The following is a 12,301-nucleotide window of genomic DNA, read 5'->3' as shown; positions in this document are numbered from 1 at the left end:
CCAATTTATAGGTGTTCATTAGACAAAATTGACAGTGTATGTAGTGCAAGAGAATGATATGAAAGACCTCAATAAAAATGAAAATGCAGCCGTTGTTTCTACCTCCACTGGGCTCTTATGCTTGAGATTTATCAGCTTGACCTTAGCCTTTCAAAATATAGAGTACAAGATTTTACCTGCCCTGTTGCCTCTTTGAAAAACAAAACTAATTTTGTCTGCCTTAATCTTTGAGTTAATATAGTGTTTGTTGTTTGGGTTTTGGTTAGTTTGGCTCTTTTTTGTTTGTTTTGGTGGTTGTAATTTTTTTTTTTTTGGAAAGGCTATTTCAATATTTTAGCTAAGCTGCAAAACAGTTGATGAGATTATACAGAGGACAGGATTACATAGAGAAGATGACAGACAGGCATTTGAAAGTTTTGGATTTCTTGTTGAGTTCTGCCAGACCCTGTCCTGCCTGCCTTACTAATTACTGTTATTTTGGGTTGACCCACAGCCAAGAACAGCACCCAGGGTAGAAAACCTGTATTACTACTCTGATTTAAGGCTTCATACATCCAAACAGCTGGAGCGTGAAGTAGTTAATTTTCTTACTATTCACATCATATACCTTTACATAAAGAGTAAGCCGAGGAGCAGGTGACACTGAGGGTAGTCATCCTTTTTGCTAGGCTATCTCAGCATGATAGGTCTTTGGAGACAATATAAACTGAATTTGTGGATTCTTAAGTAACACACTGCATGTAACTGGGTGTCAGTGCAGGCTGTCAGACTCATGCTGACTAGATGAAAAATGAAGCCATTGAAAAGGCACAACTTCTTACTGGATCTGTACACCAAATGGGTTTTTATCTTGCAGCTGCATAATTGCTAGAGCATATTCCAGGGAAGTGGTAGGAATGTACAGCTGGAAGCAGGGGCGGGGCTGCTGCTTTTGGGTGTTTCTTCCTCTGTCCCCACCCCTAATTTACAGCAGATATAACATGAAACTGCTTGCTCTTGGTGTTGACACAGGCACACCTTCTTATGGTCTTTGTCTCTCCATTTTCTTGCTCATAAAATTGAGATATCTCTGCAGAGTCGAAAATCCTGTCCTTTGAATTTTAGTGCTATTGCGTATGTGAAGTGATAATAACAAAAAATGTAAGTGAAAAGTTGTAGCTGACTAGTAATGCCATGCTGCCTTTTTTTTTTTTTTTTTTCCTCCTGGTGCTAATCTGTTCTAAAAATGTAAGGTTTTTTTTAATCAAAGTGGTGTGCCAGCTCCATAGAGAAAAAGATTTTACTATTTTTCTTAGTGAGTTTTAAATCTGATGAGTTAGCTAGTGGTAGAAGTCTAATCTGCATTGATCATCAGGAATACTGTCTTTGTTTTACCTCCCATGGCAATCAGCTTCGTGTATCAGTCTTAATGAACAGTGGTTACACATGGGAAGAAGAATGTATAGGAATGACCTATCAGAAATGTTACTTGTAAATGATACATGAAAAGGAGGAAAAATTGCCTTAGATTTTTTTTTTCTTTTAGATTCCAGACTGAATTTTTAGGGTTAGTGGTTGTTCAGAAGTTACAGGTGCTGATGGGGAAACCCTTCATTTGATATAAAACAGTTTGTGAATTTGTAGGCACTTTTAACGTCTTTAACCTTGAGTAATTATTCCATTTAAAATTTGTGGGGAAAAAAAATCAATTTTGCCTTTCCTCTTCTCTTTCCCCGTCTTTTTGTTGTTTTCCAGCTTGTAGTTGGGAACAGAGAGATACTTGTAACTGGGAAAGTTAGCTTGCAGCGCAGACTTTGCTTACTGCTGTGCTAGTCTGATAAGAGCACCGTACTTTTTCTTTATTGCTTTTTGCTACTTTCTCCTTGCTGGTTAATAGTATGCTTGGATGTTTTTAAGGAAGAAGCTTTTACACTCATTAAATGTATTTTTGGCATAGATATTAGGAAATAACTGTTTCAGTTTACTCACTGTAAAGTAATACTTATGAAAAATTAATCTTCTAAGAAGATATTTTTCCATATTGGTACATATGGTACATAGTAAAACACTTTCAGAAACCAAGTAAATACTGTGTTTTGTTCAGTGATCTAGTTAGCAGTCTTGAGCTTTCTTATTCACTACATCATCAATAGAAATATCTGTGCCTTCATCTGACAAAGGTTCATTTTTTTAATGACAACACTAAAGCCACAAAGGAGATGCAAGAATTGAATGTAGAATTACCTTTAGTTGAGTGTCATGAACATGAAGCACTGTATAAATAGCAATTACTGTTAATCTTGCCAGTATTGTCAGCTTGATCTTGAAGCAGCAAAATGAAATAATAGCTTGCAGTAAGGAAGGATATTTGCTTGCTACTCTCTGCACATTGATTTTGACCATGCTAACGGCTCTGTTGTAGTCCAGTGGAGTTGGGTAGTCACCTAAAACAGGTATGTGATTGTCTGAGCTACAAAGATTTTCCAAGCACAGCTATTCTTTGATTACACAATTTGAGATTTTAAAAAAGATGTCCATCAACTGATTTCTTAATTTGGAGTTACTATTTTTTTCTGCAAAGGAAGGATGGGATTATCCTCGAATCAATGGCAGAAAACTTTTAAGAGCCACTTCTTAATAATCCTAATACTAGTTTAAACATTGCTTTCAGCCCTGATGAAAAATCAATATATCTGAGTTTTAGTTCAGTCTCGATTTTAAGCATTGTATACTGCAACCCCCCTAAATTGACCAGTGAACTATGAAGAACTTTAGAAGAGAACAGTAGTGTTAAGTTAGCATATCTCCTTGTCATGCTGTTACTTGGAATAGAGCTTTACTTTACAGCTGGCACCGCAGTGGCCCTTGGATTATTGATATGCTTTCCCCAGTTTGCATGAAATAAAGGTGATCTGTTGTGGTGGGGGTTTTTTTTAAGGTTTAATAAATACAGTTAATAATGAATTTAACAGCTTCTGGCTACTTCTGGAGTATTTCTGCATCAGCCAAAGGTCTCTGAAGTGTTTGAGACAGACTTGCAGTACAATTGACTATCTGTTGTTTGGCCCGTTGCTCAGGCTGTTTGGATTATGGATAATTCTTAAATTTCATGAGGCTTCAGGGGCCACCAGTTTTGGTTCTCTTGTGGTACTGCTCCTTAATTAGAGTTTGCATTCCAAACATGAAAACAGTTGTGCTGTAGCGTACGAATGTTTAAATGTAATGTCTTCAAAAGTCCAGAGAGCTCCCAGGTATCTCTGATACCTGTGGCTGTGATAATTGGTTAAGTGTGGTGTGTTTTAAGCCTGCTCAGGGATCGCACATGCGCTGTGCTTTATATTTTTACCGGTCAGCAAATATCCTTAATACAATCCATTTCCTCCCCCTTGCTGTTCTCTTGGGATTGATTCTCTGTCTGAGTTTTTGGGGTGGTGGTTTTCTTTTTGCATTACTGGACTGCTGTGTTAGTTTTCCGCATGTAGAGCTGGTGAAAAGTGGACCTCAGAGTGGAGCAGCTGCTGCCTGTTAATAGTCTTGGTCCCCCATCATAAGACTTCATCTGTCTTGGTAATGAAATTATGGATCTGACCAAGGGACTTTGTTGCTAGGCTACCTGTCCTCTGAAAAAACAGTTTTCTTCAGCTTAGTCTGACCTTTTTAATGTACTGATTGCTCATTCAAGTACAGTCATTAAACTTCAATATCCTCTCCATAGTTCCTAATCTCTTGGATATCTGCTGGAAGCCTCAATAGCAGAGGTGAATATACAAACATTTCATGTTACAGTGGCTTCTACCACAATACATTTATAACAGGAATTCTTAAATTGCATGCACATATGGATTCTTAATTTATTCCAGATTTGTGGATCATAATAGGTGGGTTCAACAGAAGTTTGAGTCCTGAAAAGACTTGGAGTCAGGAAGATGAGAAGATGCTCTTTTTGTATCAGAATAAATTTTGTGGGTTTTTTTTAACCCAACAGCAAAATACAATAGTTTTGTCTAACCTTCCTGTTACACACTTCCACAGCCTTGTTTATGTCAATCAGCATACTGCAAATGGGACTCTTGGTGAAAAAGGTCTCTGGGGACTGATTTAGGGTCTTGTGGATCCTTATGGGTAGAATAAACAATTTTGAGACAGTCCTTGATCAAGAGAAGTGCTACATTAGAAACCAAACTTTGACAGTTTTGAGGTCTAAATCACAAATGTCTGGAGGTAAGGAGGCTATCCTGAAGAGGTATTTCTGCACCCGTTTCCTTTGCTTTTTCAGTGTGGAAAGCCTGGCCTTTGTTTTATCTAGTAACACTGCTCTCAATATTGCATTCTCTGAGATTGACATAGGGTAGAAATAGTCTTCAGAGCCAAGATCTTTTCCCATTTGTGATATGTAGGTACCAATGGATTCCTCAAATACTAACACAGTGCATCACAGACATAAGTTTTTTCTGACCTGTCACTAGTTGGTCTAAAAGATACTGGAAAAAGAAAAATCCTTAACTGTGCCCTATTTTCTATCTCTGCTGAGTCTAAGCAAATGTCTTTTTCCATGACAGTAATTTTGCTTATATGTACAGCATGTAATGTACAGTATGCACAGCTGAGTTGGGAGTTGCATAAGTACTTGGCAGATGTCCAGTGTGTTTTAGTTGCATTACTAGTGGTTACCAGGAAGTGGCAATGCAATGTCAGAATGAATAAGTGCATTTGGGTTTTTCTTAAATGATAGAAGTTTTAGATACCTCAATTTATGGGTGGTTTTTTTTTGATGTATGTAAGTATTATGTATGTCTCAGATTCCCATTTCTAGTAAAACCCTTAGATTCCAGAATCTTTGAACTAAAACACTTCTGAATACTCCAGTGGCTTGTATTCTGAATTAAAATATTTTTATTTGTTGAATGCTTCCTCTGGTATGTTGCTCTAAGCTGTGATTCTTGAAGCTGTGTATGGAATAAAACATAAGAATGGAAAAAATACTGGTTTTCTACATTCACCAAGGGAAAATGCAGTTTTAAAACATTGTTGCTAATGGGGACTGTATGCAGGTAAAAATGGCACTACTATGTTACCTAGAACTTTGTGCTGTCTTAACTTGTTGGTTTTTGGTCCAGTGGAAACCTCTTCCAACAGCTAGTATAGTTTATTCACTTGGTAGGACTCGGTGTTCATGTGGATAATAGGGGCCTGTGATAATGGCTTCTTAGTGTGGACTAAAATGTAGATCTGGGAAAGTGGCCAAGCCTTTCAGTTACCTGCCAGGCTAGGGAGATTGCATTGATTTCTGCCAGGAAATCTTTCTACATTTGTTTGTCTCAGTGTTTCACCAGATTGGTTTATGTTGCTTAAATACAACTTTGATTTCACTGTCTTCTTAAAGTTAATGCTGTAACTGTATTGTTCTCTCAAGGACGATCTTCTTTAAAAAGTTATCATACTACTTCCCTGTTTTCTTAAGCTCTGTGGAATAAGACGGTTGCCTTCATAATTTGTCTGATTAAATGTAAGGCTTTTCTTTACAATGTGCGTTATTGCATATATTATGCTTTGTTAAACTTCTGTAGTTATCATTAGTTCTTTGTAATATTTCTAAAATTTATAGCTTTGTTTCTTCAGAGCAGGTGATGGGAATGCAGTTACATAGTTGCCACTGGAAATGAGAGAGTTGTGCAATTAAATCTGTTAGTTTACTTAAATCTCAGTCACAAAGCACAATGTTGTAGTAAAACTGCTCTGTTAACTTATTTTGTGGAGTTAACTGAGTTTGAGTGTGAATGGCTTACTGTTTTAATGAACTGTAATAGGAAAAGTATACATGAAATGACCATGTGTAATGAGTTTTTTAAAGTTTTAAAATGAGTTTGAGGGTTTTCATATAGAATTTTTGTCTGTTCCTGTTAACAAATAAAAATCAAATGGCAAGTCAGTTATGAAGATTAAAATAATTGTATTCTGTGACTAATTTAAAAAGTTGTATTAATAGGGATATTACATAAAAGTGTTAATCTGTAGTATTCAAATGCCAGTATTAATTTTGCCCACTTCTGGAAGAAGGTGTATTAAATTATATTTTAATGCACCAATTAGATAAATTATGGGAAAGTTACTATTCAAATAGAAGACTAGTTTGTGTATTCCCATCTATGAACTTGAATCTATGATTTTTATCTGATGTGCCCAAAGATTAAAATGAAAAGCATTCATTACTCTAATTATTGATGTCTTTGAAGCGAGTTGCTTGAATTCCAAATTCAATTTTTATTTTTGTCAGTTTTCTGTATAAAATTGAAAGTTTTCAGCTTTTATGTTATAAGTAGTGGGAGCAATGAATAACCAGAGCTAATACCTGTTCTAAGGATCTATCTTGACCTTGATGTAACTTTCATAGATTTTTTTTTTTTTTAATGAGCTTTTCTTTCTTTTAGCTTTCCAAGACCAACTTCTCCAACAACAATGACTTCCGGGCTCTTCTGCAATCTCTTTATGCCACCTTCAAGGAATTTAAAATGCATGAGCAGATTGAAAATGAGTGTATCATTGGCTTACTTCAGCAACGTAGCCGGACAGTGTACAATGTGCACTCGGACAACAAACTCTCAGAGATGCTTAGCCTCTTTGAGAAAGGGTTAAAGAATGTAAAGGTAAGTAGACTATAAGGTCTTGTGTTGTAAGGAAAACATGCTGTGGTTATGTATTAGTTTGCCTCAACTTTTCTTGATACCCTCTGAAAATAAAGTAAGGAGGAAAAAGAAACGTTTGTGGTTTCTTGATACCGTAGTGAAAACTTTCCAGGACGAAAGACTGGAAAGACATTCATCACAGTTACAAACGTCTAGTAAAAATTATTTTCAGAGATGTATTTTGTTACAGAAGTCTATCACTGCATAATTGGAAGTGTTTTGGAGAGACAACGTGGAAGTTTCAAATACAAAGACTGATCTGCTAGTTGTTCAAAACAGTTTCTGACTATAGAAATCATGTTTTTTATTAATTTGTTAGGAAACCGTGAGTATCCTTTTTTGTGCCCCATAGCATTGTATTATTGTCACAAATGGAGATCATCACCAGACTTAAGGCATTGTTTTATTCTGTTGGTGAGTCATTACTCCTTCCAGTAATCTATTGCTCAGTAATACTGTTAATGTTCCAGTCCTCAAGAAACTCTAAATGTTTTTTCTCCAGCTGGCTTTTTCACAACTTAGTTGTTAAATTCTTCTGCAGTAGAACCCTGCTTGAATTCTGCTGTGGTTTTCCTCTAGGCTACCCAACTCAACTCTCCCTTCCTGCACTCTAAGAACTATAGTCTCAGTAGTAATTTGACATCCCATATTACATCTCTAGTACACACGGTCCCTATTTTCAGTAAGAAAAATATGAAATATGCAGTTGATTGTTTTAATTTTACTATCTAAAGCTGATTTTGTTCTGGGAATTGTGCAAGTAATTTTTTTTCTCTGTACGTTTCAAACCTTAAAATTTGTCTAAAGTTTTTTTCCATTAATGAATTGGAAGATGAAGGAAGGTGAAGGAGAGGGCGAGTTTAACACTTGCCTTTGTGTTATACCTTAACTGATAGGATGCTAGTGTTATTCTGTTACTTGGCTCAGGTGTGGAAAACCACATTTCTCTAGCTCTCTTTAGAAATGTTAACTATTTAACTTTTTGGAGGGTGTGGTTAGTTTAATTGAAACTGATGGCTTAAGCTTTTTTCCTGTAATAGTCAGTGTTTTTTGATGTTGTACAAGTTTGAAAAGAAAAACTTACCCCATTTACTGTAAGAGCAATGAGGAACTTAGTATGTTGCAATTACTGGGCAGACTTCAGAACCAGCTTCTTATTACTGGCACAGAGAACAAGCTAACAAATTGATAGATGCGGTTGGTCTAACTGTAACATTTAAAAGTCAGTTACATCTTATATATGAGTTTTTTCCATTTGCAAAGTAAATATCTATAGAGCATGCCTGACTATAAATTCTGATTATAATTTGGAAGCTAGAATTGTAGAATAACTAATGTAAAATTTATGCAGTTAAAAGATGGAGTGGAGCTGCTGTATCCTAGAATAATTCTTATGCAAAACATGCAAATACTTAGTCTGTTACTACTTTGAACTCTGTGTGAGACTGTAGATTGGCAGACTTCAGTCTTTGCTCCGAAGTAAAAATGTGATTAGACAACTTAATTCATATCTGATAATCAAACAAGTTGGAATCGGGCAGGAAGAGAATTCTTTGTTCTGCCTAGTAACTGACTAGTACAGACTGTCAGGTAGTAATGAAACTTTGTAAGTGAATGCATTCTTACTGTGAAATAGAGCAAACGTGCTGCATGCATGGGGAAGACGTAATGGGCTTTACTTTGAAACATGGGTTTATTTAACAGTTCAATCCTTGAATGAATGGACAAAATTAGATAATAGGTAAATCTTCGCTTGCTTCTCAGAATGAATATGAACAGCTAAACTATGCGAAACAGCTAAAGGAGAGATTGGAAGCCTTTACCAGGGATTTCCTTCCTCATATGAAAGAGGAAGAGGAGGTAGGTAAAAATTCTCCTCAAATATTATGCGGATCTTCCTTGGGGTTTGGAATGCTGAATAAAGACAAAGGGCTTAGAGGTTCAGTTTTTTCACAGTTCTCTTTATTATTATACCAATTTGCATTCAGGACTGTGGTGTCATTGTTTTGTTCTCTTACTGCAAAGTGACACATTCTGAAACTCTGAATATGTTGAAAATTTATGGTGAAATTCTGGTTCTTTAAAAAATTGATAACAAAAGTTCACTGGGACTGGGATTTGTTTGCAGCAGGTAGTTGTTTAAGGGGATGTATAACAAAGGAAGAAGTCCTGTAAACCAGTGCTTCATGACTCAAACTGACACTCCCAAACAGCCTCTGACCTATATTTGAAACATAGACTAGTACTGCCAGTCTGATGATTTATGGGTATCCAAAAACTGGGAAGCATCTTCTGGGGAGAGTAAATCTTCCGAAGTCTGTCCAAGGGAAATCTTTTCTCATGTTTTTCTTCCTTGCCACTTTGCCTTCTGTGTGAGTACCTTGATAAGTTATGTAGTTTAAGCAACTTTAATAGCTTCCCTTTTCTGTTGAGGAAAATGGTTAAACAGGTTGCTTGAGACTATGCTGTGATCCATTGGCAAGCAGAGCAGAGGGCTGGAACTCAAAACTTCCATGGTTTTGTCCGTAAGTTCACTACATGTACAACATGTTTTCCTTGGAGAGAATTTGAAACAGGAAATTCTGTGTTGGTAGGTCTGTATAGCATTATCAACCATCTCTGTCAGCAGCAGACTTTTTTTTCCTTTTTCTTTTTCTTTAGGTTTTTCAGCCAATGTTGATGGAATACTTTACTTATGAAGAATTGAAAGATATTAAGAAGAAAGTAATTGCACAGCACTGCTCACAGAAGGAGGCTGTAGAATTCAGAGGTCTTAGTAAGTGGAATCAAGCAGAAGAGCTTCAGAAGGTCTTTAAGTATTCTGTGGACGAGAAAGCAGATCAAGGTGAAGCATCTAATTAAAGTAATTTTCAAACTGCAGTTTCTACCTAAAAACCCACACCAGTGAAATACCTAAAGTTATGTACAGGCAGAGAAAGTAGTTTTTATAAAAAGGGAATTTCTTCAGACCAGTTTTGAAACTTCAGGAACTTTACAGTTTGATGCAGGTTTCTTGGCAGGTTGTAATGTAGATAGTAATTCACTGTTTATCTGTTCTCAACCTTTTTCCTCTCCCTTCCCTCCCATGGTGATATTTGATATAATAAAGTCAAAAATGATAATTAACTTTAAATTTCATACTTCTATTGAAATTATTTTTTCTATTTGCAGACCCTGCATTTAATTCTTGGTTTTCAAGACTGCTTTGTAAGCTTTTCTGTTCATGGTTTAATAACACAGAATAGTTAGCCAACTGAGACTATTTCAAATTAAAAGCAACTCACCTTCCCCAACTCCACTGCCTAACTTCCCTGGGCCTCTCAGGAATTGGAAAGAAAGAAACTGTGTGTGGAGTAATACAAGGGAATGAATCCGTGCAGTGTGTGAGTAGGTCAGATGAAACGTGCGTTGTGAAAGTACATATTTAATTTTTGTTCATCTGTAACTACCTTAGAATAAATTGATAACTACTAAAACACACTTCAGGCTTGTTTTATGACTGTTGAAGCAGCCCAAGTTGTCTGTCTTCACAGTTTTCACTCTTAACTACCAATGAAGAGTTGATGCCCCAAAGAAGGGGAATTAATGTACCAAAAGCGTCGTACTGGGTCTGAGACCGATAAGTAGAGCAAACCCTCATGAACTGACTTTGTGGTGTTGGTAAGATGTGGTGCTCTCATTAGAAAAACTAGAATACTCTGTAATCAGATTATTTTTTTTTGTGAAACTTCTCTGAACTACTGAACTGGTCATTTTCTGCCCTCCAGGTGAAGCCTTCAGAAAAGATCATGGTCCGTGGTGTGAAATACTGTTGAGTCTGAACAGATGAATGTGACAGAAGTAGCCTTATGGCATTACTTGCTTTAAGTCTAGCTGGAATAGCAGTTTTGGGACAGTAATTCTGCAGTGGTTGTGTTCTAGACTTGAGGGAGAGGGAAGTATATGTCCTGCATCCATTTTTTAAAAATGGAAGAAAATAACATGGCTTGCAGTCCTGTGCAGTTTTAACTGTATTTTAGTGTGAAATTCTCTGTAGTATACCTGCAGAGATTTGGCAGGTGTATGAATAAATATATTGATTCATCAAGTGAAACTGTATTTAATTTTTTTTTAAAGTAGCAATAGATCACAGGGTAGAGTTTACATTGTCCTCACTTTTGAAGTTTCTTTGCAAAAAGAAACCTGGTGCTTGTCTCGCTGTAAAGTCTTACATACTTTGTGTCCTAACTTTAAAAGGAAATCCCTACTAATTTGTGAAACCTGCTATTTCTAAGGACTCCTGAAAACTATTTTACAAATATTTTTAAGTAAATTGTCCTTAAACAAAACATTAAAAATTATCGTAAAACAGCAAAAACCACTAACCAAAGCACTGAATTTCTTATTTTATATAGTTTGCAGCTCTCTTTGTACTGTGGTGATAAGGGAGAGCTATTGGAGATGGTTCCTACTGCTGTCTATTGAAGTGTTAAGTTACAGTGGTCAAATTTTAGTCTCTAACCTAATATTTAGTATCACTTTACAACCTGAGTGGCTTGTCACCATTCAGAAGCTAAAATTGTCTGTGGTAGCAGTTAAATCTAGAAATAAAATACGAGATAGTTGCAAAGAGTTAAGCCTGGACTTCTTGCTGTATTGAGCGCTTTTGGTGAGCGTGGTCCCAGCTGGTAGGTTCTGTGTGCTAGTACTGTTTCCTGGGAATGTGGCAAAGCAGGTATTTATATAATCTATGATGGAAGACTTTTTTTAAAGCATTTAATTTCCTGTTTTAATCTTGCTGTGGTTGAGTAGTAGCAGTATGCTTTTGTCGAGGGCGCGCTTTTTTTTTTTTTTTTTTTTTGGGATCGTTGCGGGAGGGGCGAGAGGGTCAGAGTTGGAAAAAACTAGCCAGGTGAGAAAATGGCAAACAGGAAACTGAGCTGAATTTTTTTTGTTTGGTTTTGTTTAAGGTGTTATTACAGTGAAAGCTTTTTAAATCCAAAGTGATACCTTCTTTTTTCCAGGTCTTTTTCAAAACAATTGTTTACAATTTTTTCATTGCCCTCGTAAAAAATGTGAGTTCCCCTACTGTTGCTTAAAACTGTGAGGCTGTGCTTCACTTAACATACACTTTCTATATTTCAGAAGCCGAAGTAACAGGGCACACCACAAATATTACTAATCTTCCTCCTGAAGTAATGCTGACCATTTTCAGTTACCTTAACCCCCAAGAGTTATGTCAGTGTAGTCAAGTAAGCACTGAATGGTCACAGTTGGCTAAAACTGGATCTCTCTGGAAACATCTTTACCCTGTTCGCTGGGCTAGAGGTAAGTTAAATTTAATTCTTCCTTTGAAAGCATGTCAATTATCATAATTTCCAAGTATATAAAAGAGAACATTTTAGTATAGGGTGTCATGTCCAATGAATCTGACGTCTGAGCATTGTGGAAGAGTGTACCCTTCTGGCAAGGATAGTGTCCTGAAAATTGGCTAAATGTTAAAAATCCCCAAAACATACTTTCGTCTTGTAGAATTAAGAAGCTAAAAGTTGTCTTGGTTGTAACTCATGAGTAGCTCTTTCATACAAACTGTTGATTAGTTTTACTGAGGTTTGTTTGCTTGTGTGAATGCTAACAAGTAGATATATAATATATATTAT

At 36.3% G+C, this 12,301-nt stretch overlaps 1 protein-coding gene across 1 annotated transcript; it reads left to right on the top strand.

The window, feature by feature from the left end:
- Positions 1-6,407: 6,407 nt before the first annotated feature.
- On the top strand, positions 6,408-11,969 carry LOC104471007 (F-box/LRR-repeat protein 5-like; the record flags this gene model as incomplete). Its single annotated transcript, XM_010086174.1, has 4 exons — positions 6,408-6,623; positions 8,427-8,522; positions 9,324-9,507; positions 11,787-11,969. Coding segments are annotated over 4 exons (679 nt in total), but the record flags the coding sequence as incomplete, so codon positions are not given.
- Positions 11,970-12,301: the final 332 nt, after the last annotated feature.

This window comes from Pterocles gutturalis, unplaced genomic scaffold (assembly GCF_000699245.1).
Source record: "Pterocles gutturalis isolate BGI_N339 unplaced genomic scaffold, ASM69924v1 Scaffold52435, whole genome shotgun sequence".
Classification (NCBI taxonomy): Eukaryota; Metazoa; Chordata; class Aves; order Pterocliformes; family Pteroclidae; genus Pterocles; species Pterocles gutturalis.
Note: the sequence above shows the minus strand (reverse complement) of the source record. Positions and strands in the feature narration are given on the sequence as shown.